We start from the raw sequence: 27,894 nt of genomic DNA on the forward strand, positions 1-27,894 counted from the left end.
AACAGACATAAGTGCATATGTGCCACAGAGGTCTAATCTATTATGTGCATCCTGATCCATTTTCTTTGCACCACTGCAGTTTTGTAATTTGACGCGCTCCAACTTCCCCATAAAAGGACATCCATTTGCCGGCATCTCAGCATATCTGCGGAGGTTGAAAGTTGCAAGGGATGGTCTTAAACACCAGCTCACCCTTTAGGTGAGCTAGGGAGATGCTAAGGGCACCATGGATTCTAGGGGGCGCCAAAAATCAGCTGAAAATTTACCTTCAACAACTTCCATCCATCCATCCATTATCTATACCGCTTATCCTCACAAGGGTCGCGGGGCGTGCTGGAGCCTATCCCAGCTGTCTTTGGGCAGTAGGCGGGGGACACCCTGAATTGGTTGCCAGCCAATCGCAGGGCACACAAAGACAAGCATCAGTCAAACAACTTATTACTAATAATTTATTTCTTAATTTCCAGTCAAAAGGAAAGAGGAGTACATTGAAATCAATACAAACAATTAAATAGGCGATGAGGAACAAGGTGAATTAATTTTAAATCAGCGATCCTACCCGGGCAGAGCGCCGGCTTAAAGGTGAAGTCAACCCAAACATATTTTTTTCAAGAGTATGTTCCCAGCAGGCCCACTAGTTGAAACACGGCATTCTGCTTAATTTTGCGTTTGTGGAATATAAGTTAAGCAGCAAATGCACTCGTTTTTAGCCATCTCTGGGGGTGGCCATTTTGTCTTCTTTAAGCACTAAGCGTCACCTTCATTGCCGTGATGGACCGCCTTAATTGCTGCATATTTCTGCATTTAGCATGGTGGTAGTTACACTTTAAAATGGAGTTTGAAAATGAAAGGATTCTATGGTTGAGTAACACATTTTAAGTACTGTAATCAAAGATTTAGTAACTGTTTCATGTTAAAATACAATTAGAACATGTAAATACATTAACTAACAAATGTTAAAGTAAAAGTTTAAACAACGGTGACAACCTAATTTGTTGTGGGGAAAGGTAAACAAGTAAATCGAAGGCATCACATAAATTAAAAAATATTATACTGTATATCTGTTACAACTTACACATACTGTATTTAAATTAACACATTTTATGTTATCTTTTTGTCAAAGTTCTAAATGTAATTCAAATGCTAATGCACTTAATGCACCTCATTGCCAATGACTAATGTTATGAATGAAACTTCTTGTTGAACTGTCAAACAACTGAATAATAAAACATCAAAACATTAAAAAAAACGTTGCTTGATCATTGATTAAAATCCAGATAAACTGCTGTGGATGAATGACTCTTCAAGTGGGGAAGCTGTGCATATTTACTTTAAGATTTGACAACTAACACTGTATATGGAACAGTTAACATAGATTTAAATTCAAAGCAATGTCCAACAAATATTACTCCGAATGATGATACACTGAGAAAAAAAAGGGTCTGTTGGATTTACATTAAAAAATATGGACATTGACACACGCATTAAAATGATTTGGTTTTCCCAGTAAAATTAGATGTTGCCACAGCAAGTCAGCATGACTTGTTTGAGAGTAATGAAATTATGAAAATTTCTTATATTAGAAATTGTGTGATGATATCTTATGGGTTAAAGACAATGTTAAAAATTCAACTTCTTTTGAAAGCATACAGAATGTAAATTGTCGATCAAAGGGGGCCCGTATAAAATCTCGCCTAGGGTGCCACGTTGTCCTAAAATGTTCATAGTTTTCTTCATCCGTATCCTATTTTCAAAAGGTCTGCATCATCTGAAAGTTCATCTGTGATTTTCACATGTTTTTTAGATCCACAAATATAATGTGTGATTTTCATGTTTTTCAGATCCGCAAATCCATTTGTGATTTTCATGTGTTTTTTAAATTCATAAATATATTCCCAGAGATGGGCATTCCATTCCAGGCTAGCAATTTTGATTTGTTAACTGTTAAAATTTAATACATAATTATCCCTTTACATTTATGAAGTAGTACGAAGTATCTCCTTGTGTGGAACAACTTTAGACCGTAAAAAAGCTCTGCTAGCGCCTATGTAAACTTAAACGACTGGGTTTTTGTTTCCTCGTATAATAACCTTGTGTAATTTTGCAATGATTAATTTACTGTGAAATAACGCAATAAAAACTTATACGAAAAGAAATGTTTTGCAATAAAATGCAATAATATTGTGTTATAAAGCAATCTTAAATATTCTCGTAATGTCCCATGTTTTTTTTCCAACAATCTTTACTGAACAATTCAAGACAAAAAGACAATATTACTGATAGAAATCAAATAGTAACAATAATAAGTAATTAACTAACTAATGGCGGCACAGTGGGCGACTGGTTAGCACATCCGCCTCACAGTTCAGAGGTCGTGGGTTCAATCCCGGCTCCGGCCTCTCTGTGTGGAGTTTGCATGGTCTCCCGTGCCTGTGTGGGTTTTCTCCGGGTACTCCGGTTTCCTCCCACATTCCAAAAACATGCATGGTAAGTTAATTGGACTCTCTAGATTGCCCCAAGGTGTGATTGTGTGTGCGGTTGTTTGTCCAATTCAGGATGTCCCCTGCCTACTGCCCGAAGACAGCTGGGATAGGCTCCAGCACGCCCCGCGACCCTTGTGAGGATAAGCGGTGTAGATAATGGATGGATAACTAACTAATCCAAAACAAAACACAAACATTCAATACAATTAACATCCCAGTAATTCCTTAATGGCTATTTAGGACAGTCGACACATTAGCAAATATCACATTTCAGTTATTTTTGTTAAAATCATTGTTTTCATAAATTACTAGTTTCAATACATTATACATCTTGAGTAAAAGAGGTGTGACTTTTTTGAAGGCTGATTCTGTCCTGTGAGGATTGTGATTTGGACCCATTCGCAGATATGACACGGAAGTTGAAGAGTAAAACGTAATTATCAACAAAAATACAAAGTAACAACAAAGATCAGGATCGGAAGACAGTTCATATCCTCACTCAAAGAAGGTTTGACGTACTGACAATGTGTCAGCGTGTAACTCAAACTTTTAAACTGTAAGACTTCAGGCCTATGTGACATCATGAAGAACAAAGAATAAAAGGACCATAACATCTGCAGAGCAACTGAAACAACAAGTAAACAACTAGTCATAACAGTACCCCCGCCCTCAAGGGGCACCACCTGGTGCCCAGAATCTAAAACAACATAAACAAGGTCAATAGAAACTAAAACAAAAAAAACCCCAATTAAATTTAAGTATAAAACAACAAGAATTAAAGTAGCTCAACAGACACAAAAGAATCATCAGAAACTAAATTCTAAAGCAAAACCAAAATCAAGGACAGATCAGAGGGAAGACAATAGGTTTCTGGTGGAACCAGTCCGGTGGGCATCCAGGAGGCCAGGCGAGAGGGTCGTGGCGGGCACAATCTAGTGGCCCTCCCGAAGGCCAGACAATTGGTTCTTGACGGCCCAGTCCGGTGGGCGACCCGGACACCAGACGAGCGAGTCTTGGCGGGACCAGTCCAGTGGCGTCCAGGGGGCCACACAGGGGATTAAGGCAGCCTCAGGCCTTGCGCCGGTGTAGCAGAATCCAAGAGCCGCCACAGAGGTTGCGCCGCCAGAGCTGAGTCAGAGGGCAGCCGAAGCCTTGTGCCATCATAGCAGAATCAAAGGGCAGCCGCAGAGGTTGCGCCGCCAGAACGGAGTCAAGCTAGGGTCTGATGGAAAGTGTTCTGGAGTAGACACTAAGGAATCATCATCAGAAAAACGTGACAAAAACTGACAAGGGCTTGAATAGTGACTTGGGAAGGGACTTGGAAAACCAAAATCAGTGTCAAAATCTGAATCGGAAACTAAGGGTTCATCATCGTACATAAACTAAGGAGGGATTGAAAAAGCAGAAAGCCCAAAATCAATGTCGGAATCTGAATCAGAAAGGAGATTAACCAAATCATGGCCATCTTCAGTCAGAAAAATCTGAGTCTAAAAACAAAACATCGGCTGTTAAACTAGAAGGGGACTGTACAAAACTAGGACAAGTAGATGGCAAACATGAGAGAGACGTGGACGAAAAGACAGAGCTTAAACAAAGGGTGTGGTTGCCGTAGGTAGGCTGAGGGCGGTTGGAGGCAGACCGGGACTTGTGACGGCTTTAGACCCATCGTGGAGGAGTGACACGAGAGGTTTCCAGCCAAAAGGCAAAGTAGCAGCCGGTGAGACAATAGCTCCCTGATTGGTGGTGGAGGGATGTTTAGGAGCAGGTGGTGATGTCTTCAGCTTGAGTGATTGTGTCTGAGTCTGCTGGGTCCATGACTGGGCAGTGCGTTCTGTCATGTGAGGATCGTGATTTGGACCCATACGCAGATATGACACGGAAGTTGAAGAATAAAAAGTCTTTATCAACAAAAATACTAAGTAACAACAGAGATCAGGACTGGAAGAGAGTTTGCATCCTCACTCAAAGAAGGTTTGACGTATTGACAATGTGTCAGGGTGTAACTCAAACTTTTAAACTGTAAGACTTCAGGCCTATATGACATCATAAAGGACAAAGAATAAAATGACCATAACATCTGCAGAGCAACTGATACAACGCATCAACAACCAGTCATAGCAGATTCATCGTTATTTGTGATCTGAGGTTCAAAATTTGTCCGCACAAATTCAAGTACGAAGATAATGATTAATCACAAATTTGAGCGTGCACACGGTTAGTGAATGTGACCCACAGTGTTTTCATGCAGATTTTCATTGTTAGACATGTTTTGTGTGTAAATTCAAATCAAATTCGAATTTATTTAAAATTCTAGAGTTTGTTGGGTTAAGTGTACATGGAAATGCACAACCACTGGTGAGAGAGAGAGAGAGAGAGAGAGAGAGAGAGAGAGAGAGAGAGAGAGAGAGAGAGTGAGAAAAAGCGGTGTTACTAAAAACATTCACCCTTTATAAATATACCGGTAATTTATAATTTTCCTTTATCCAACATTTGTTTTGTTTTACCTCTGACTTTTGAAGACTCATTGTGTTTCCATCAGACATTTTTTGGAAGATTTCTGTTAGACAAACATGTCAGAGAAAATGTAACTTTGATGTTAATGTGCTTGCCTGTCCTTGTGTCTCTACTTCACACACTGTTCATGCATTCCAGGCGAAGGAGCAGACTGATGAAGCTCTCCAAAGTCATATGTCCAGATGAAGCACCATAACGCAGGGCCATCAAATTTAGCATCTCATCTCCGACTTTCATCTCTGAACATACACACAGGGAGGCAATGAGGCAAATGTTTCCAAGCAGTTGTAGCAGAAATGTGCCATAATCCTTATAGTGTTAGTTTTGGAGTACATCGGAGTGTAAATTGTATTCCCCCTTGAACAAATATAAACTAAAGAAAATCTCACTCACTCACAAACACAGACACACTTGGTTTGGAATGAAAGAAAAAAAACGGCAACTCTACAGTATCTACTTGTACAGTGGAACCTCTACTTACAAAATTAATTGGTTCTGGAAGAAATTTCTTAAGTAGAAAATTTTGTAAGTAGAGACGTGTGGCGGCACGGTGGTCGACTGATTAGCACGTCCGCCTCACAGTTCAGAGGTCGTGGGTTCGATCCCGGCTCCGGCCTCCCTGTGTGGAGTTTGCATGTTCTCCCCGTGCCTGCGTGGGTTTTCTCCGGGCACTCCGGTTTCCTCCCACATTCCAAAAACATGCATGGTAAGTTGATTGGATACTCTAAATTGCCCCTAGGTGTGATTGTGAGTGCGGATGTTTGTCTCTGTGTGCCCTGCGATTGGCTGGCAACCAGTTCAGGGTGTCCCCCGCCTACTGCCCAAAGACAGCTGGGATAGGCTCCAGCACGCCCCGCGACCCTTGTGAGGAGAAGCGGTACAGATAATGGATGGATGGACGTGTTTTCCATGTAAATCCCCTAATCCGTTCCAAGACCCTCAATTTTCAGACATAAATGTTTTATAAAGCATAAAAATGCATCAAAACATGTAACAAATGTTATGTTACAATTAGATTATTGCACAATAAATGAGAGTTGTGCATAAAGTAAAAAACTAATAATAGAGTAAAGAAAAATGGTGGTCGTTTACCTTTTAATTGCTGTCCTCATCGCTTTTTGCCCTCTTTGGTTCATGTTCTCTCTCAGAATGGTTTTTGCCTGTTTTTTTGTAAAGAACTGATTTAATAATGTGGCGACTGTCGATAAATTACGGTCATATTCTTTGGCGAGATCAACCAAACGCATCCCGTTTTCATACTTTTCTATTATCTCTTGCTTTGTTTGTATGGACAAAAAAAAAGATTTTCACTTTTTTTTTCTTTTCCTCATTTCTAATTCACGTAAAACTATCGGAACACCTCATGGCCCGAGGGGCGACTGACGAGGACGCTGCATAGACATATCTATCACGTATATATCTATCTACCTGTCTATCTACACGCACAGACACAAACGGTAGAGGTCCCTCTTAGCCAATGGGATGCCAGGAAGATGCTAGGTAATAGCCAATGGCAGAGCAGCTATGAGTATGTTGCATTCAGGAAACTACGGAGCTGCGACTAGCAGCCCTTACTGTATCTTTACCTTTCGTAACCTGAAATTCCTGAAATTTCTTTCGTAACAAGAGGCAATATTTTCCTATTGAGGCGTTTCGTAACTTGAAAATTTCGTATGAAGAGACGTTCGTAAGTAGAGGTACCAATGTATTCAGAAATGAGCACTTTAACCTTTTTTGCCGGTCCATCCTCCATCTTCGTCCCTCAGTCCTTATTCATAAAAATAATCGCAATTATTGCAATATAACGCAAGGTTATTTTGATTAATTATTGCAAAATAATGCAAGGTTATCTTAAGAGGTAACAAAGACTTCTACTTCCAGTTTGTTATCCTGTTTAGTTGGTGGTGCACTAAATTTGGTGCTGTATCGTTTTTACTGGCACTAAGCAACTTTGAGGAGGATGGAAGCAACCCTGGCAACCAAAAAAAATACAAATGTCCTGAATTGCTTTACGGCATACTCACTTCCTCCTTTCGCTATAAGGACGGAAGTCGATCGATGCCACAATTACGTAAGCATAATGTCAAATACCGCGTTTAAAAATGTGTTTCGCGTATACAAAACCTTCCACAAGTACGCACAAGATAGTTTTTTACGCTTGCTTCTTCTCTCTACTACGCCTACAATACACTGATTCGCGGTTGTGATTCAGGTGTTATAATTGTGCCACAATTCTGAACCAATCAGGAGTCGGACATGGGGCTAATTTCTATTGGCTGTTTTCAGTTCTATCCAATCAAATTTTACAGCAGAAAGTATCTTTGTTTGGTTTAACGTTATTGTCCCTTGAGACACCAGCAGTTTTTTTTCTTTCGGTTTCTCCCCACTTCTTAGTTACAGTTGGATAGTAAACAGCCAATCAGAATAAGCCCTACTGTCCGACTCCTGATTGGTTTAGAATTGTGGCAGAGTTATAACGCCTGAATCACAAGCGTGAATCAGCGTATTGTACGCGTAGTAGAGCGAAGCAAGCGTAAAAAAACTATCTTGTGCGTGCGTGTGGATGGTTTTGTACAGGCGGAACACATTTTTGAATGCACAAAACATGCTTTTTGTACACGCGAGACACTTTTGTACGTGGTAATTTACATTACATACATGCGCAACACATTTTTGTACGCGGTATTTGAAATTACGCTTACGTAATTGTGACATCGATCAAACGCCATACTATTACTGGTGTCATGGCAGAAGCCCCAAAACAAACAAAAAACAAAAGTATTGTTTAAACAAAATTACATTCATTACCTCATCAATATTCATCTTTCACACATCCACTGGAAATAGCAATGTCATTCAGTCCAATTTGCATGCGCGCATGGGAAATGTGGTTGACTTGTCTAAACACTACCACTTTTGTCCACATGGCGCCATAATCAACAAAAACTGACATATGACAGTGTTGCTTTAAGTGTTGATTTCAAATCTGTGGGAAACACTGGAGTTATTTAAAGCGAAAGTCAACCCAAACATTTTTTTTTTTTTCAAGAATATGTTCCCAGAAGCCCCATTAGTTCAAACTCGGCATTCTGATTAATTTTGCGTTTGTTAAATATAAATTAAGCAGCAAAATGCACAAATTTTTAGCCATCTCCGGGGGTGGCCATTTTGTCTTCTGTCGACTTAAAATGACATCACAACTGCTCACAACGACCAATCACGGCTGACCTGTTTTCTGATCTGAGCCGTGATTGGTCGTTGTGAGTAGTTGTGATGTCATTTTCAGTCGACAGAAGACAAAATGGCCACCCCCAGAGATGGTTAAAAACAAGTGGATTAACACTTATTCCACAAACGCAATATTTATCAGAATGCCCTGTTTCAACTAGTGGGCCTGCTGGGAACATATTCTTGAAAAAAATATGTTTGGGTTGACTTCCGCTGTAAGTGCATGACTAATGCTTGCTAAGACTACTGTAAGATACAAAATGTTTCGTGGACTACCTGAAGCCTCAAGCGCATTCCTCAGTTCACTTAGTGACAGTTTTCCGGTTTGCGAAACATCACTGTGGTAGAAAATGTTCTGAGAAAAAAACATAAAAACAAAACTATGACCAGAATAATCATCCTACCGCATACAAAGTCTGTCTGCAAAATTCCAGGACTTCACTAGTGTCACAAAATAATGCAGTGTATTTCAAATCCAAACTATGAATTACTATTTTTCCCCTTCGAAGTAATCCCCCTGGACACTAAATTACTTTCCTAGACTTGTCTACCGTGCCTTTACGCACTCCGGGAAGGACTCTTTCAGGATTCTCCACAATTCTTTCAACTCGTCACGGCCATTTTTATGCCCTCATCATCTTCCAAACAGGTCGCCTTGAGTCAGAAGGTTGCTCCAGCATGGCGATGTCCTCTGCGGCCATGACGCATACTCAGTGCATTGTGAGCAGGCATTCTGTCATGGCGAAGCAGCCACAAGTTGTACTGCCAAAACTTTGCCTCTTCTTACGCACTGAACAAGACAAATGCTGCAGGATGTCTTTGAAGATGGTCCTCGGTGAAGGGGCAAACTCATAGTTTTGCGTTTGAAATACTGTTCGCTTAATGTGAAACAAGTAGTCCTCATGGCAGGCTCCCCATTAGTTATATATATATACATACATATAGTGGTCGACTGGTTAGCACATCCGCCTCACAGTTCAGAGGTCGTGGGTTCAATCCCAGCTCCGGACTCCCTGTGTGGAATTTGCATTCTCCCCGTGCCTGCGTGGGTTTTCTCCGGGTACTCCGGTTTCCTCCCACATTCCAAAAACATGCATGGTAAGTTGAGTGGACACTCCAAATTGCCCCTAGGTGTGATTGTGAGTGCGGATGTTTGTCTCTGTGTGCCCTGCGATTGGCTGGCAACCAATTCTGGGTGTCCCCTGCCTACTGCCCGAAGACAGCTGGGATAGGCTGGGATATATATATATATATATATATATATATATATATATATATATATATATATATATAATAAACCCTAAATTTCTTCATTTAACGCAGATAAAACATACAATATTCACAAAATGTGTGCACATTTAACTCATTCACCCTAACGTTTGAAAAAATGTGAAAAACCATGTAGCTGCATGAAAAGAGGTACCTGGCTGGAATTAGATCAGTTTACCTTGTATCTGACCACTTTCTTCCACAGGCGAACAAATTCCTTACTGTTCAGCCTTCCAGTTATCGATGTCTTTGTGTGTCTTCATATTAAGGAATGAAAGTAGGATTGTTTTAACCTGTCATTCTAATTTATCAATGGCCATACTATCAAGAGGGTGTAAATAAACTCAACCCCATACAGTGAACATCCCAAAAGGATACATCCATCAGTGCAACCATACTGCGACAAGCATCAATACTGAAACCTCCGAATTTCAAATCCCCTATATTAGAGTTAAAAACAACAAAACTGTGAAGTCAAGTAATGTAGAACTCATTCAAAATTCTCAACCCCTCCCCAAACCTTTGAGGATGTTCTCATTTAGAAGTATCTGGAGCTGCTCGGCATCCACTTCTTCATGCTAGAAAAATTAGTAAGACAATTGCAGAAATGAGTCAACGCCTTCTGTTGTCACACTTGGTTGCTTAATCACACAAATGTCTGTCCATAATGTTCCCTGCCGGACACAATGATCAATTGATACAATAATAACTGATGGTAAAATGAGAATTTCATTTGCACATTCATTAATCCTCACTTGTTATCACATTTTACTTCAGTAGGCAATTGAGTAGAGAATCGCACTGAGGTGAGACTCCACCATTAAAACTCATAATAAGAATACACACAACTCAGCAGCAATCGTATTACTATTTGGGATGAAAGATCCAACCACCTGAAACCAGGGGCGGAGCCATGGGTGGGCCTGGGTGTGCACAGGCCCACCCAGATTGACACACTGCCCACCCAATGAGCCCACGTGTTTTGTTGTTTTTTTTATTTGATTGAATATTAAGAATATCATCATTGTGATTGTCTACGGAGGATTTGAATTTCATTTTATTTAGTTTGTCATTTTATTTGAATATAGGATATCTTGGGACATGAGGATTGTGCTCAGTGAGAGAACTATTCAGGCCACTTTGATTTTTCCAGTGTGCCCTGCGACTGGCTGGCGACCAGTTCGGGGTGTAGTCTGCCTTCGCCCGTTGACGGCTGGGATAGGCTCCAGCACCTCCCCGCGACCCTGTATAGGATAAGCGGTTTGGAAGATGACATGACATGATTTTTCCAGGCCCACCCATTAGCCACGTTCTGGCTCTGCCACTGCCTGAAACTGTCATCATTTAATAATATTGGTCAGTTTATGAGAATGGTGGCTGTCTTGTCCCTGCATTATTCAACAGGAAAAATACACAAACGTGTAGGCCAGACAACAAAACAAAATGCATGTTTTGTTGCAACATGAGTGTGTTATTGTTATTTAACAATAAATATGTCAGTTCTAAAGTACATTTTAAAATATATAGCATGAAGAGCATGGCTACTGCCATGAGTTCAGCATTTCCTTCGTTTACGGAGGCATGGTTTAGTTTCAAATTTAAATGAAATATTTGAATGAGTATAATACATAAGTAAAGGGTTGGTTATTAACCCATGAAAGCCTGAAGCCCCTCGTGAGACATCTCTCTAAAACCTACGGTCGTCTTTGGAGTCACCCTTGAAAACCTGACATTTTCACCACTTACAAAATAATTAATATCTCAGCACCTGTAGCAGAAACAATTCCAAAGGAATTTGAGAGCTTAGACATGTGGCTTTCACACACGCCCAAGTTTATTAATCTTTACTCTTTCAGTCAAAGATGCAAGTAAAGCACTATTTTTAATTTAAAAAATCGAGTGGCAATTACCATGGTGTATTCTCTTACAAAGACGTTGAACTATATCTTAACCATGCATCACGTTTGGATGGTTTCACGGCTTTAAAGTCCGCAAGCGTGTCGTCTATATCACTGCCGCGACATATCAGAGCTCCCGCGATCGACTATGCCTCCATTACTCCTCAAAAAAACTCCATTACTCCTCCGACAACTCACGACACCGTCACATGTATATTCTGATGCTTTTTATTGGCTAAGAGACTGAGAATTGGATTCAAAAAAGAAAATGACGTATACGCTCTCCCGGCTTTAAAGGGAGAAACTCAACAGCGCTCCCAGCTTTAGTGGTAGGAACGCCGTTATGCGCTCCTGTCCTTAATGGGTGAAGTATAATACTTAAAAATGGAAAATATCAATTATTAACTAAGAGCTCGCTGGCAAACGCCTGGTGGCCAGGCCAGGCTCAGCCCGAAAAGGCAAAGTGGGTCCCCCTTCCCATGGGCTCACCACCTGTGGGAGGTCCCAAAGGCGGTCGGGTACCCTGTGAGCTGTGCGCCGGCAAAGGACAGGGACTTTGTCGTTCGGATCCCTGGCTACAGAAACTAGCTCTAGGGACATAGAATGTCCCCTCTCTGGCAGGGAAGGAGCCTGAGCTCCTGTGCGAGGCAGAGAAGTTGCGACTAGATATGGTTGGACTCGCCTCCACACACATCTTGGGCTCTGATAGCAGTCCTCTCGAGAGGGTTTGAACACTCTTCCACTCTGGAGTTGTCCAAGGTGAGAGGTGGCGAATCCAAAGTTAATCATCATTTCCAAGATCTCTTTTTTCAATTAGTCTTTTTCTACTTTTAGTTTAATGCTTTCATGCGCCACAATAAGTAATCTCAGATGATGTCCCGACTTGCTTTTTGAATTGAATTGTCTAAATGTCTAAAATGTCTTTCAACACTTCCTGAAAGTTTGGGGTCAATATCTTTTGAATATCTAGCCAAAGGTTGCTACGGACCTTTGAAAGATGTATGTGCCAAAACTTTAATGCATTTTTTCTCAAGACGAGGGATTTCAAACGGACAACATTGTTATTGGTGTAACTTTTGAGGTATTTCCATGTGTTGTATACATCATTATGGCAAACTGCTCTCTGTGATTACTTTGTATTTTCGTCGATAAAGACCTACTTTTCAACGTCTGTCTCATGTCTGCTTCTGGGCCCAAATTCCATTCCTCACGGGACAATAAGAATATCAAAATTTTGGAGACGTAAACCTGATTCTGTGAAAACACATACCGGTAGTTCCCTACACTAAGCTTTACGGGGAATTGGAACACTCATTCGTTCTCATGAATGTACAAAACCGAGGGCTAAGGGCTCAAAACAAGGCTTTTGGGTTGAACTAGTTTTGACCCTGAATGAATGTATTAGTATCAAAAAGCTCATAAGCCCGTAAAAATGGTCGTTTTCTGCGTAATTTTTTAGGACTCAAAGCAGGTGAAAAAGTAGTGGCTTATTGTCCGAAAATACATACAGACATTTAGATTGTCTGAAATTCATAGTTGTCTTGCTTGATCAATTTGGGTGTATGCACACACGTGTCGTTTTGTTCCGCAAATGTTAACACATCCAATTGTACGGCTAAAATGATTATTTTCTAAGACAACTGTTGGTTATGTGACCCTCCCTCCTGCACTATTTACACACAGGATGAATGATAGACCACAGACAAAGATCCCCTCCAGTCTGGCTTGGGGCAATTACTGTATTTTTTTAGTCTTGCAAAATACATTATGTACTCTTATGACACAAAGCCCAAATTGTTATTTTTATGAGACAATATTTTACATACCTTGTCAGAGTACTGGCGAAAAAATAATTTCTTGTGTTCATCGTCCTGTATATTTTGGACTTTTTTGACCTACGGATAACAAATGTAGCAGACATTTTAAAAGGAATTGTTCAAACATAAAACATAGTACTTGACAAAATAGCATTTTAAAAAACACTGAATATCCTGAAACTTGATCTACCTTTTTATCTGGCTCACGCCTGTGCTCTTGTGAATTGTCACTGTGGAGAGAGCCGATACGTTGCACTGAATAAAATAAATATATATAATTGAGTGTCCCACTCTCTTCAAATTTGTGGACTCTCATGAATGCAAACAGTAAAGCAAGCGGTAAATGAGTGAGTGGGCATACTATCCGAGGATCTCCACTTTGGAGTAGATGGTCAGGATGAAGGAGGCAGTCTCGTTGGCATTGAAGGTGGAAGGTATAATGACGTATTCACCAGCTTTCAGCAAGATGAACTCCATTACCTCACGTCCGTTCAAGTGCATTTTAGTTTGGGCAATAGATGCCTGACTACTAAAGAATGCAGCTGGGAACTTCCCCCTGTGAGACTTGTACTGGGAAAAAAAAGCAAATTTAGAACTTAATGGACTGCACAACATTGGAGAATGTTTATAATAATGCATATTTACGAGAGGAATTCAATTCTTACTTGCTCAGTCAACTTGTAGGGGAGGGTGAAGGTCCATTCATGTTGACAACAACAAACAATATTTTAGCATTTAGCATTAGAATGGTGTCATAAAATACATATTGTTGCTTGACTTAAAACGCAAACCTAAACCATAGCAATCTCTAAAGCTAGATATGGTTTGCATGGACTGTAGTGTGCTGCAAGGCTGAGGCAGCCGTAGTGAACCACTGTGCAAATGGTGGGCCAGCTGCCCAAGCTGCTTCCACTATACAAATAGTTGGACATAGGCTCATTTCGTGTAGAGATTCACTAGAGAGAGATTTCACTAAAGAGGACGCCATGTCATAACCCTGCGTAAAAAATGAATCGATCTGAGCCGTGGCTGAATTACTACTCACCATAAATGTCCACTTTATGCTTCATGTTTCAAGTGGGATTGAATTAAAAATATGAACTCAATACTTTTACTCAAAACAAATTTGCAGATTCAATCCCCCCTGCTGCCACCACTTTCCCTCCGCCCGCATGGAGGGCATTTGGGGCTGAGGATGACGTCAATGTCGGATATATGCGACTTGGCCGTTCAGACAGTGGCCGCATTGAAAAAAATGCGTTACGTATCCGAACAGAACTTTCGGCAGAACTTTTTTGAGTCAAGGCACATTTATTTCATTGAAGAAATCTCGCGGCACACCAACAGGTGAAATTATGAGAACGAAAAGCTTATTCTAACAAGATAAGTGTTATATTGTTTATATAAAAAAATTTTAACATTGAAGAATGACGTTATATTATAACGTCTTGAATAGGAATTAAATAAACACAAAGAAAAACGTATTTTATAATGTTTCATATTGCTACTCAGTGTGAAGCATGGGCCTGTTTGCATAAACATGCGTCACTAATTTGCTTGTCTCTAAACAAAGACAATTGGCTAACTGCTGCTGCTTCGGCTGCTGCTACATGCTGGTATGGAAGAGTACTACAATGTAGTAAAGACATGATTACGCTGTCCCGCGCTAGACCGCACAGGCACACAAATTAGATAATTTCCCACGGCACACCTGACAATATCACCAGTGTGCTGCGGCACAGAGTTTGAAAAACACTGCGATATAGGGCCACATATGAAAGTGCCCAGGTCGCATTTGAAAAAAATCGGAATTGAGCCGTTCAGACTGTCATAAAAAAAATATATATCTGATACAGTTACAGATTGCATATTCCCGTTGCAATTCCATCGGCCCACGGGTGGGTTTTCGCGTCGTGCCCACGGGACTCGCTATACACAGAACTTCGAAGCATTCCCGGGCATGTTGTATATGGTTCGAAAACTGAGTTTCCACAGATTCGAATGATACCAAACATTATAAGATACAATCATATCTGCAGGCTCTGCGAGCATTTAAGTCAAAACAATCGCTAACACACCAATAATATGGAACTCACCATTTCAGCCTCAAATGTCAGACACAATTTCATAATCCATCAGAAATGATCAGATTACATCGACAAGGGTCCAGTAAAAGTATTCCAGTAATATAGTTAGTCCACAACAAGCCTGACATCCATAAAGCCACGTTATTAGCTACTGCAACCGTTACATATTTCCATCAGATACGCATATTTTGTACATATTTTCCACCATAGATTGAGTTAGCTTTGACGATTTAGCCACACGAGATTTCAAAACTGGACATTAGTTTGATTGATTGCTTACTTGATCCAAAAAACAAATGTTTCCCGTGTCAGGAGTTCAACAACAGCCAATGAGCAAATTATGTGCATAAATAGTACCACCCCTGCATATGGACGATTTGTCAGATGTGTTTCACAACCAGTCACAACCAAACTTGCTAAAATGGTGATTGACACATTCAACAGCCAAAGAAATGCTTCTTCTTCAAAAAAAAAAACATGGAGACTCTTTTGAACAAAAACAAACACCTTGCGTAACACACACTTTCAAAGTCGCCTGCAGCGACATCAGGGCTGTGCGTCAGACCGCAAGTCATATCACGTCACCTTCTTTGATTTTTTTGCAGTTTTTTAAAATCTGGATGTAGGATATGATAGTGCCAAGTCTTACTTTTCATTAGAACTCATGGTTGTTGAAGCATTCCACAATAACAGCCATTTCCCCTACGTATGTGAACATGGTTGCAATTGGATCACCCAAATGGCACACTTTTGGTTCGCCTGGACATGTCCTTAGTAAAACTTGTGTAAAATGCTCATTTTCTGTCGTATTATTGTCAAATTTGAAATGGAATTGGAGGAGCCTTTGAGCTGTAACCCTGTTGTCTTATTTTAGTCCGCCACGCTACTACATAATTTTCCAGACAGATTTTTTTTAAGAAAAAAAAAATAGGCGGACATGAAATCTGCCTTCTTTTATTAACTCAAACTTCCATAATTCAGTGCCAGTAGCACTTTAAAAGATTCTGATAGTTGAGGAGAAAAATTCAAAGTGTTATCTTCAAAAAGAGACCAAAACTATGCTGATACTCTAAAAGGTTCAAGTACAGCTTCACATTTACTTTGGATGCACCTTTTTAGGCGCTCAGGTAAAAATGCCAGGTGGAATTGCAACGGGATATGGTAAAAAAAAATCTGATCTGGGTCATATTTGTTTGCGGTATGAACCTAGCTGTGATCTTGTTTGACTTGGATTTGTGGCATATTTGTATTATTGTGTTGCAGTTTCACCTTGTACCTTGAGTTAAAGGCATGCTGTCATGAATGTCACACACTTACTGTAGAAATGAATGTTCAAGTCATGCCACGATTTATGATTGGAGTTGGAAAACAGCAGATTTTTTTCATACAGTACTTTTATATAAATTCATTTTTTGTTTGAGTCTGGAGCTCGATTACTCTGAGCTTTTAATACTGGGTATACAAGTGGATTGAATCAGGGGATTAAATTCACTATCATGCCACCAAAAATATTATCATCAAAAAGTCAAATTACTACTTTAGCATTACTTCATTATTCAACAGTTTTTTTGATGCATCTTACAATTCAATGTGTCCTGTTTAACAGTGAAAATCTCCGGTCAAATTATACACTAAAATTGTACAAAATCCTGATGTCAAATCACTGACAAGACCTTCCTAACATCTTTGAAAATCAAATAAGAATTCTATTTATACATGGTGGCACCACACTTGGCTGTTCTGGTTCACAATCGAAGGAGACGAATAGTCATGAATAAGATTCTTATGCAGCAGCTTATAACAATTACCGGTACATATATTTACACTTTCCACCTTTATACAGTCGGTATCTATCAATCCACCCATTCATAGTTCTGTACTGCTTATCCTCACAAGGGTCGTGGATCAGCAAGAGCTGGCGTACAACCTGAGCTTGTTGCCAACCCAACACAGGGCGCAAATAAACAAATCAAATTCACACCTGAGGACCATTCAAAGTTTTCAATGAACCTAAACATGCATGGAATATGGGAGAAAGCCAAAAGAGGGAGCCCATGCACACACCGGGAAAACATGCAAAACCCACAAAGAAAGGCTAAAGCCACATTTGAACCTCAGAACTGTGAGGCGAATGAGCTAACCACTCGTCCGTTGCCATGTCATGTCATGTCATCTTCCAAACCGCTTATCCTATACAGGGTCGCGGGGAGTTGCTGGAGCCTATCCCAGCCGTCAATGGGCGAAAGCAGACTACACCCCGAACTGGTCACCAGCCAGTCGCAGGGCACACATAGACACTGTCACTGAGCGGGAATCGATCCCACGCTGCCCACACACAACTCAGGCGTGTGTACCACTACACTATCAGTGGACTACCTCGTCCGTTGCACCATGTCAAAAAACAAAAAAAACAAACTACAGTCATGCCAGTAATGCTTTACCAGCAGTCCCAAACAGCCCCATGGAAACCCCAATCCTAATTCTTCACCAAAAACACCCCTTAAATGACAAATTAGCCCTAATTTGTTAACTTTGTGAAGTCTAGAAAGACAAATTATTTTATTTATTTATTTTCTAATAGCAACAAGTCAAGTCTGCAGAATTTAATAGAAATAATAAAAGCTGTTCTCAGTACCTCAAATACATTGAACCCTATGTGAAGATTCTGGACCAAGCGCCTGTGTCTTTTGTCAGCCTTCTGTATGAGACAGACCACTATATTATTTTCTCCGGTTTTCGTAGAATCATCATTGGCGATCTTGATCCGATATTGAGGATTAGTCCAGAAACTCTCTAAAGAGACGTACAAAAGCAAAATGTCATCTTGCTTGTGTCTTGCGAATACTTGTCATATATATATGATACGTTGTTATATAATTGATTAGAGTTGAAATATCCTGTCATCACCTCTATTATTCATGCAACCTCCCGCAGTGGTTCCTGCAACCCATCTGCCTTCATAGGATGACGTCTTCCACTGGTGAACAGAGCTCCCATCAATAAAGTTGGGATAAGGCGAGCAGATATCCAGATCCGCAAAGAATTTACAAAAATCTTCAATGGTCATCCTGTTTGAAGTGAAAATACAGTACCTCAGAAAAATAAAATAGCAAAAGTAATCCTCAAAGTATAGGTGTAAATACAATATACAGTATTAAATGAATACTCTGAATTCTACATTAGAATGGCTCTTCTTTGCCTTGCTATAGTGTTAAACATGTTTTGATTTGTAAAAGTCCTCCACAGGACTACTTGTGGGCTAAACAGTGATTTGATGGAAAAGTTAAGAGCTTACCAAAACTCTCCATCCTCACATGCGGAAAGGGTCATTTGACGATCGGTGTCACTCACTGTCTGCCACAAAGGAGACCTGAGGACAATTTGGACAACCAAGACAATAGATGCCTTGTACATTCATTCTGCACATGAATAAAAGTTGGAAAATATGCAGCATGCATATACGGCTGTTACTCCAATGTAAAACCAAGGCAACTGTCAGTTTTACACAAAAGGATTGATTTTTTCATAAAAGACAGTACAACTCTTAACGTGTATTTATGTAAATTATGAGTCCATGCCACCAGTCAAATATATAGATATATATAGAGAAAATCATTGACAGCGTCACAGTCATCAGGCAAGTGAACCACCACACTATCAGTGATGGCTGCAGAATAAAGTACAAGGGGTGCTTAAAACTGTCCCCGCATATGTTTCGAGGCTCCAAATGGCAACGCAATGAACTATATGTTTTCATACGGCAGAGGAAGGCACGATCAGGTACCGCTGTACTGTATTCAATTTGTCCATTTCTAAACTTTTTAAAGCTTATGTCCAACTGTTCAGCATCTGTACTTTTGCAATGTTTGTTTTCGAACAAGGAGCTTAATAGCAATATTTGTTTACGTCCATTTCTATGCCTCTCTGTGACTCTTCCAGTCTCCACAGCTCTGTTGTAATCTGTGACACTAAGATCAGTGGCCACTTCCCACATACATCCTGTTTGCAGTGATGAGATATTGTTGATCAGTTGTTCGTCGTCAACTTGGGCTCATGATGTCAAACTATCAACAGCATGATGAAGAGGACTGCTCAAATACAAATTCTAATTGTTCCCGGAAATGTATTGGTCGATTTTTGGATCAAACGGCTGTTGTGAATTTTGCTGTTCAGATCCACGTGAGAACAAGCAAGTTGAACAAAAAGTTCTGAAACGCTGAATATGTCACGATCGTGTGCCCAGAACTTCAAACCCCAAAGCAGAACCAAAAACAAAACAAAAGAGAAAATACAATACTTTATTAATGCAAGGGACGACGAGAAAGTGAGCAAAAGAAGAAACGAAGAACTACATCAGCATAAGGCTAACACGAAAACATGAACACAAGTGGATGGGCGCAGCACAATGGAAGCTAGATGCCGAAACAAGAGACAAAAATAAAACTGAAATGAATGTAACGGAAGCAAAGTAAAAAGCGAACAAAAGAACTCAGCCCAATTGAAAGACAGGTGAATAAAATAAACGCATATAAGTCCTGACTACAACACAATGACAAACACAATCCAAACCAGGTTGGTTTAACAGAAAAGAGACAAACAAACAAAAAACGGAATTACTTCCATGTCAGAATGTGAAAATACATGATACATGGCAGAAACAAAACAAGCGCACAATGGAACCAGGGAAACAGGCAACAATATTCCGGTGACTAATTTCCACTTCTCCAGCACATAAAAAACATCTGATTTGAATGCAAAGCAGGTGTGCACTGGAGGCAACGCCCATCCACCAGTCTCAGGAACTGGAAAAATACAACAAGCAGCCACAGAACACAGGACCGGGACAGAATAGGACATGTGCATTCAAATCTTGATAAAAGGTCAAATGAAGTTCACCTCTAAAGATTGTAGTGCATTTTTGAGTTCATTCTGAAATTTGACCTGAAAGGCAAATGGCCCTAATTGTGGTGAGTAGTGTATGAAATTTGTACCAAACAAGGACAGGTTAGGAGACTAGGAGATCTGGATTAGGAGGAACGTTCATGAAAGCGCACCCACGCCTTAAAGAAAAATTAAACCAAAACATATTTTTTCAGTAATATGTTCTATGCAAGCCCACTAGTTGAAACAATGCATTCTGAGTAGAATAAGAGTTAATCCACCTGTTTTTAGCCCTCTCTGGAGGCGGCCATTTTGTCACTTCTTGTCGACTGAAAATGACATCACAAATTCTCAGGGCTCAGGTAACGACCTATCACAGCTGACCTGTTTTCTGAGGCTGAGCCATGATTGGTCGTTATCTGAACCTTGAGCAACTGTGATGTCATTTTCAGTTGACAGAAGTGACAAAATGGCCGCCCCTTGAAATGGGTGGATTTTGCTGCTTAACTCATATTCCACAAACGCAATATTCATCAGAATGCCGTGTTTCAACTAGTGGGCCTGCTGCGAACATATTCTTGAAGAAAATGTGTTTGGGTTGTTTTCCACTTTAAGTGGCTGTGCAACTTATATGTAATAAGCCCAGGAGAGATATGCATGCAATTTATGTAGCTCACTGGCCGAGTTATAAATCGCATGATATATTAAACAAGATGCCTTCATGTCGTCCCCTGCGAAACGTACACGATATTAATCATTCTTTAGTTCTGTGAGTTCAAAAACTGAAGCAGTTTCATCTTCAATGCCTTTCAAGTCCATGACTTGGCGCATGGCAGATACCATCTTTCTTCAGCAGCTTTTTTTTTGTTTGACCTTCGACCTTGCAGCGCAAACTGAGGGGCAGATGTGTAAGGCACATCACCTCTTCATGTGTATTATCTGAGTTTATGGATTTCCTCAATGTAAAGGTAAGGTTTTTGTTTTGTTTTTTTAATTTTAGTAATGAAGTGGAAGGTCGCTGAGGGTGTAGTGGTACACGCGCCTGAGTTGTGTGCGGGCAGCGTGAGATCGTTTCCCGCTCAGTGACGGTGTCTGTGTGTGTGCCCTGCGACTGGCTGGCGACCAGTTCGGGGTGTAGTCTGCTTTTCGCTCATTGTCAGCTGGGATAGGCTCCAGCACCTCCCCGCGACCCTTTACAGGATAAGTAAGCGGTCTAAGGATAAAGATCTAGTTATTCATCCAGTTGATTTTTTTGTTGTTGGGAGGAAATACCTGCGGTTATTAATATGATTATCCAATTCTTGGTAATGGCAATGTTACGCCACACATGAAATGTGGTGTGTAAGTTTGAGCTCAACTTAACCACTATAACTCAGCATCATTTCTTACCAGTCACTCCAATCGCCTTTCCATTCGACTTTGCCCCAAGGGTTCCACAGTCGCACCAACTTTACAATTTTTGCAGAACTAATCATCTGTTCAGGAAAAAGTGACATTGCTAATGAATAACACACTAAATGTGACATAAAATATGAATATTTATCTCTTGAATTGTCACCTGCTTGAGACCTGTCACAGTGTAGGCATGGCCTTGGACCAATCCATTTTTGGAAACATAATTATCTGCCGAATTCTGAAAAGCGGACAGACAGTGGGGAAATCACTGATGAAATCATAATCCTGGAAGCTTTTTGTGTGCCACAAAAACCCATTAGACTTAAAATCAGGGATTGGCAAATAGTGGCCCACGGGCCACATGCGGCCACACTCTGAGTGGCCCGTTGATTTATTTCCCACTTTGTTGGGGTGGGGGCTTTAAACATGTTTCCTCTACTCCAGTGGATCCCTAAATACTTCCGGCTAGGCACCTGCTAATTCAGTTATTCGCATATTATTTTTTCAATATATATATATTTTTTGTTCGTTTTTTTTTTCTTTGTTTTGGTTTTATCCATCCATCCATTATCTATACCGCTTCTCCTCACAAGGGTCGCGAGGCGTGCTGGAGCCTATCCCAGCTGTCTTCGGGCAGTAGGCGGGGGACACCCCGAATTGGTTGCCAGCCAATCGCAGGGCACACAGAGACAAACAACCACACTCACAATCACACCTAGGGACAATTTAGAGAGTCTAATCAACTTAGCATGCATGTTTTTGGAATGTGGGAGGAAACCGGAGTACCCGGAGAAAACCCACGCTGGCACGGGGAGAACATGCAAATGCCACACAGGGAGGCCGGGGCCGGGATCGAACCCACGACCTCTGAACTGTGAGGTCATATATATATATATATATATTTATATATATATATATATATATATATATATATATATATATATATATATATATATGGCCAACTTTCTCTCAGTGTTTCACCCTTGCTCCATTGTCCAACAGAATAAACAGAAAACATGTGAAAGAGGAAAACTTTATTAGGAATTCAGCTCTATTAGAATACTGTGTTTTTGCACAGAGAGCAGAGCTCTGACTTTTAATGGCATTTTCAGGTAGTCTTACACCCCTGGGCTAGTCAACCTGGCTGTGGCAGTGCCATGGGTGCTAGCATGGGCTTCGGCTTCTCTCCAACCCATCAGCAGCAGCTCATTACTCAATCAGCTGTATTCCATCATTGTGAAAGAAATTTATATGGCACCATCCAATTGAGTTATATTAGTGTGACGTTTGCGAATGAGTCAATCTTTCAAACCGCTCTCTTGGAGTGAATGATGAGAATTTTACCAATCGATGGAATGTAAGGATGGAAGGGCTTTAAAAGGACGAGGACAGACGGGGTCCGAGGATAATCATTTTTATCAATAAGGACGGAGGGACGAGGGTTCCCGGGTCGCGTACGGAGGACGGAGGACAGAGGACGGACTGGCAAAAAAGGGTAAAGTGCCCATGAGCTCTGCCTATGTGGTCCCCTAGTAGTACTGATGAAAAATTATGGCCCCCTCCAACATTTAAGTTTGCCATCCCCACTCTAATTCATTAATACAAATCAAAGACAATATTGAAAGGTTGGTGGTTTGATATATGTAAAATGTTGAATGTTTACCCCTTGCCGTGTACCGCAGCCCATGAGAGTTTTGGAATTTCCAGCTCTGCACATCAGCTCCCACAGGTTAAATGGAGGTTGTGACAACTGGATAGACATATGAACCCCACCAGTGAAGTCCATCATGGCTTCTGAAGGAGTTCCAGCTCTCATGTCTGCATAAGAACCACAAACCCTGACAGAGTCGGTCAAATATCGTTATTAAACAGATACAAAAATAAATCTCATGTTGACATTTATCAAAGGAGTTGTCAAAGGAACAATGAAGTTGTCTTGTACTTGGCGTAGGCTTTTTCCAACAAAGCAGGCCAGAACTCATCTTGATTTTTGGACTGAACAAAGATCATTCTGCCATCGATGGTTGGTAGCTTGTCATCGATGACGACATCCACCCATATTCCAAATCTCCAGAACTGGATTTTGAAGACAAGGAAAATATACAACTTGTGTTTTAAAGTACTGCTGCATGTCTATCCATCCATCCATTATCGATACCGCTTATCCTCACAAGGGTCGCGGGGCGTGCTGGAGCCTATCCCAGCTGTCTTCGGGCAGTAGGTCGGGACACCCTGAATTGGTTGCCAGCCAATTGCAGGGCACACAAAGACAGTCATCCGCACTCACAATCGGCAATTTAGAGAGTCCAATCAAATTACCATGCATGTTTTTGGAGTGTGGGAGGAAACTGGATTACCCGGAGAAAACCCACGCAGGCACGGGGAGAACATTCAAACTCCACACAGGGTGGCCGGGGCCGGGATCGAACCCACGACCTCTGAACTGTGAGGGGGACGTGCTAACCAGTCGACCACCGTGCCGCCTGCTGCATGTCTAATGTGAGTTAAAATACTATAGAGTATTTGCCGTTGGTTGCAATTCTAAATGGATGGTACATTCAATATTTCTGCCGGACTTCTTACATTAAAGCTTAAAGTCGCCAATTTATTCAATGATTTTTTTTTTATTATTCCATTGTGCTTTAAGGCAAATGATCTCAATGTCAGTGCACCTCAATGTAGTTAACGGGCACAAAACAATGTCAAGTAACAGGCATTTTTTACCTTTCTCCCTAAAATTATGTCAAAATCGCAGCTCTTCAAGAGTGATTAGTGAACATGATAGGAAACAATGTTTTATGTCATATGCAGTAATTTCACCAAATCCTGGAACTCATTTATGTTCCTTTAATAATGAGCACACAACGATATGCATTCACCCTGAAGTGGAACAGCCCACAGTAGTCCTCATCAAAGGTTTGCTCAAGGGGAACGACTTGTTTGAGGATGTCATTCTGGAATGTCAGAGCCCCGATTGATGCAAGAAACCAACAGTTTCCTGATGTGAAACAAATGACATTCATCATTAAAAAAAACTGTGAGGAACGGTAGTAAAATAAATGAGGAGATTCCACTACCAAGCACTCCTTGGCCAAAATCAAATCTGGATACTCCACTTTGTATGAAGGATGGATTATGAGAAATTTTCTGAAACACACAGGGCATTAAATGTTAGATGAAACTGTATGTTATGTTAAGCATTGAATTGAAAGTATTCCAGTTGACTGGCATCTTCACATAAAGCCTTATGGCTTTATTCTTAGTCTGATCATCACATCGAAAATGCGTGGCACTGAAGACATACTGTACATCCATCAGCAATTAAGCTGTAAAGAATTAAATTTGATCATCCTGAGAGAGCACGTCAGTCCGTAAATCATCATTACGTCATTATTTCATGCCAGCCTAGTCACGGACGTGGGCCCTGTCCGTCCGTTACTTAAAGTACTACGTCACATGTAGACACAATTTAAAGTTGAAGTCAACACAAACATTTTTTTTTCCAGAAAATGTTCTATGCAAGCCCATTAGTTGAAACAAGGCATTCTGATAAATATTGCTTTTGTGGAATAAATTTTAATCCACTCGTTTTTGTCCATCTCTGGGGGCGGCCAGTTTGTCTTCTGTCGACTGAAAATGACATCACAATTGACCTGTTTTCTGAATCTGAGCCGTGATTGGCCGTTTTGATGTCATATTCAGTTGACAGAAGACAAAATGGCCGCCCCCAGAGATGGCTAAAAACGAGTGCATTTTGCTGCTTAATTTATATTCCACAAATTCAAAATTAATTAGAATGCCGTGATTCAACTAGTTTCAACTAGTCTGTCAGTCCCTCCTCGTTATTTCAACCACACTTCCAGCATCGCTAAATTACATTTTGTCACCACTATTTTGCCGAAGGATGGAAATGTGGAGCGACATTTCCAGGCCATTGATAAAAACATAAAGTCAAAGTCTGGTTCCAACGTGACCGATGTGGATTGGGAAGTGTGTGCATGGCTGCCTATCAGCAGCTCCTGTCCGGACTCTATCACTGGCTCATTCCATTTAATGCCAAATCATCAGAGTAAAGTAAGGACAGAAAATGTACACTAGTTGCATTGTGCAATATGGGGTCATGCAGTTATGCAAGGTACACTGATATACAGTGCATGTAATTCTGAGTAATAAGAAGCTTGCATACTTAGGCAGATACATTCAATTAACCAGCAATTAGGGTGAGTTCAATGGATTCAACAAAACATGGACTTTATAAATTGTCTGGCTTTCCGTAAAGGAGTAATAGATTTATTTTCTGGAATGAGTAACATGTTTGTTTGCCTCTTTCAATAGCCCCGTTATAGGGCACTCATTGAAATACTATAAAATTAAAAAAAACAAAAAAACTTTGGAGTGTTATTGAGGACCATAACAAGAGTTAGAATAAATCTAAAAAAAGAAAAAAAAATAATTCATCATATTAATAATTACTTATAATTCAGATCACAGCCATGTGATCTGAATTATAAATGTGGTGTTATCTCTTCTAAATGGTTAAGTGAGGACCACATGGTCCTTGACCTCACTGAGGTACAAGAGGGCGACCATTTGCAAAAGATGCGGAAATTACCAAAAATAGTCACTTGCCCTATAAAGGGTTACCACTTCCAATTCACTCACTTCAAACTTCAGCTTGCACTTGCGGTGCGCTTCCAAATATTTCATGGTGAAAACCATTAGAGCTACTTAAAGTGCAAAACCCCATTTTAAATATGGATGTCTTTCCACCACTTGTTGCAACAGTGAGCACAGTCTCTTAGAGGGAGTTGAAGACATAACTTAATGCCAGATATTATTGGGATCGTAGGAAATCAGGCCCTATGAGCTTATGCAGCTTTTTAACATGATTAACTGTTAAATCACTAGTTAAAAGAAGGTAACTGCTGTTAGTATTAAAAAGTAACCAATTAACTCTAGTCCCTTAACTTTTATGGCACATGGCAAACATGCAGAGTGAGTTTGCATGCCTAAGAGCTAAGTCGCGTCACATAAAGATTGAGTATGTGGTACTCATTCCTTTCTTCCTATTACACTTGGCAACAGTAAATTTTAATGAGAGATGGCGTTGTGTGTCCCTAAGTGCATATTTGATGCTGATTCTAAAAATGTATTTACTTTTTTTTCCGAACACATCAGGTTTTTAAGATTTTTAAAAAATCTTATTTAAGTGTGACGTATAAAAGTTTGTGTAATACGGATTCTACAATGTGTGTCATTTATAGCTATGACGTTTCCGAAAAGAATTCCACCTGTTGCTGAACCATATTATAAAAACCTGATGTGCTCGAGAAAAAATAAAGGCAGATTTAGAATCAGTCCAAAAAAGTCATCTAGAATAGTTTACTTGCACCTCTAATTAAAAACGTACAAAAATGTGTTGATCAGTGTACTAATTATTGAAATATTGTTCTGAGGAGCCATGAAAGACACTTTGTATTTTGCCCACTGAGCTGAAGGCTTGACAAGTTTCAGTTAGGCTTACATTGTGCATTTTATATGTTCAACTGTACTTTGAAATCACTCACCGCTGGTCTGAGCCACACCACTCGGTCTAAATCGGAAGGACGAAGTAAGCCCATGCCAATGGAGTTCCTGTCAGGGGGGAACTTCTCATCAATGTACCTTACTCTTTGGACTAAACAGTACTGTTTAAGCTGTTGGAAGTTTTGGCAAAAGAAACTTTTGTCCAAACTCCCACAACCAACTTGCTTGTGGCGAGCCTCCATTAATTTGAGACACACACCTGGAGGAGGCATCGTTGTAGTGCCGAATATCTGGAGTAGAAGATACAGAACAATTTTCTCATTGGCAAATGTTTGTAGGCAACACTGAAGTGACAGTTACACTAACAGAGTTGCCAAGAGACAGAATATGTCAAGTAAATTTCCAGAAAAGTAGCAGTCGTGGAATTTGGGAATGTTTATGTATACACTTGCAATTTATAATAAATAACTGGCAACACGCATGCCAACTATGTTTCAGTACAATAATTTGATTTATGAATATTTTAGTCCAGTAATGTCCTCAATGTTGTAGAAAATGTGAATGTACAGTATATGAGAGAGAATTGCACTGCATATCTCAGGGTTTGTTTCATTTTATTTGTTCATGTCGTGGAAATCAAAGTAGGAAAAAGAAAACATTAAACTAAAGTAATCAATACAGTTCGTTTTGTGTCTGTTTAAATAGCTACTCGATCTATGAGTCACTCGTAAAACACTTGTCAGTGCACTTAACTTTCTGCCGTAGAATTACTTCTTTTTCCTTACCTCAGTTTGAC

General features: G+C 40.3%; 1 protein-coding gene across 1 annotated transcript; it reads right to left on the reverse strand.

Annotated features, from left to right (window-relative positions):
* Positions 1-4,808: 4,808 nt before the first annotated feature.
* Positions 4,809-27,370, reverse strand: LOC147137891 (calpain-1 catalytic subunit-like). The gene is made up of 20 exons (XM_086050047.1): positions 27,140-27,370; positions 24,650-24,719; positions 24,452-24,570; positions 23,515-23,648; positions 23,236-23,410; positions 21,736-21,810; positions 21,567-21,652; positions 18,592-18,666; positions 18,204-18,364; positions 17,920-18,089; positions 13,571-13,779; positions 13,400-13,439; positions 13,219-13,287; positions 10,015-10,072; positions 9,873-9,934; positions 9,673-9,741; positions 8,502-8,580; positions 5,120-5,236; positions 4,988-5,040; positions 4,809-4,835 (listed from the first exon to the last, which is right to left on the reverse strand). The coding sequence occupies exons 1-20, from the start codon at positions 27,368-27,370 to the stop codon at positions 4,809-4,811; spliced, it is 2,079 nt and encodes a 692-aa protein (XP_085906173.1).
* Positions 27,371-27,894: the final 524 nt, after the last annotated feature.

Source organism: Filicampus tigris, chromosome 13 (genome assembly GCF_054856515.1).
Source record: "Filicampus tigris isolate MCC_2025a chromosome 13, RoL_Ftig_1.0, whole genome shotgun sequence".
Taxonomy (NCBI): domain Eukaryota; kingdom Metazoa; phylum Chordata; class Actinopteri; order Syngnathiformes; family Syngnathidae; genus Filicampus; species Filicampus tigris.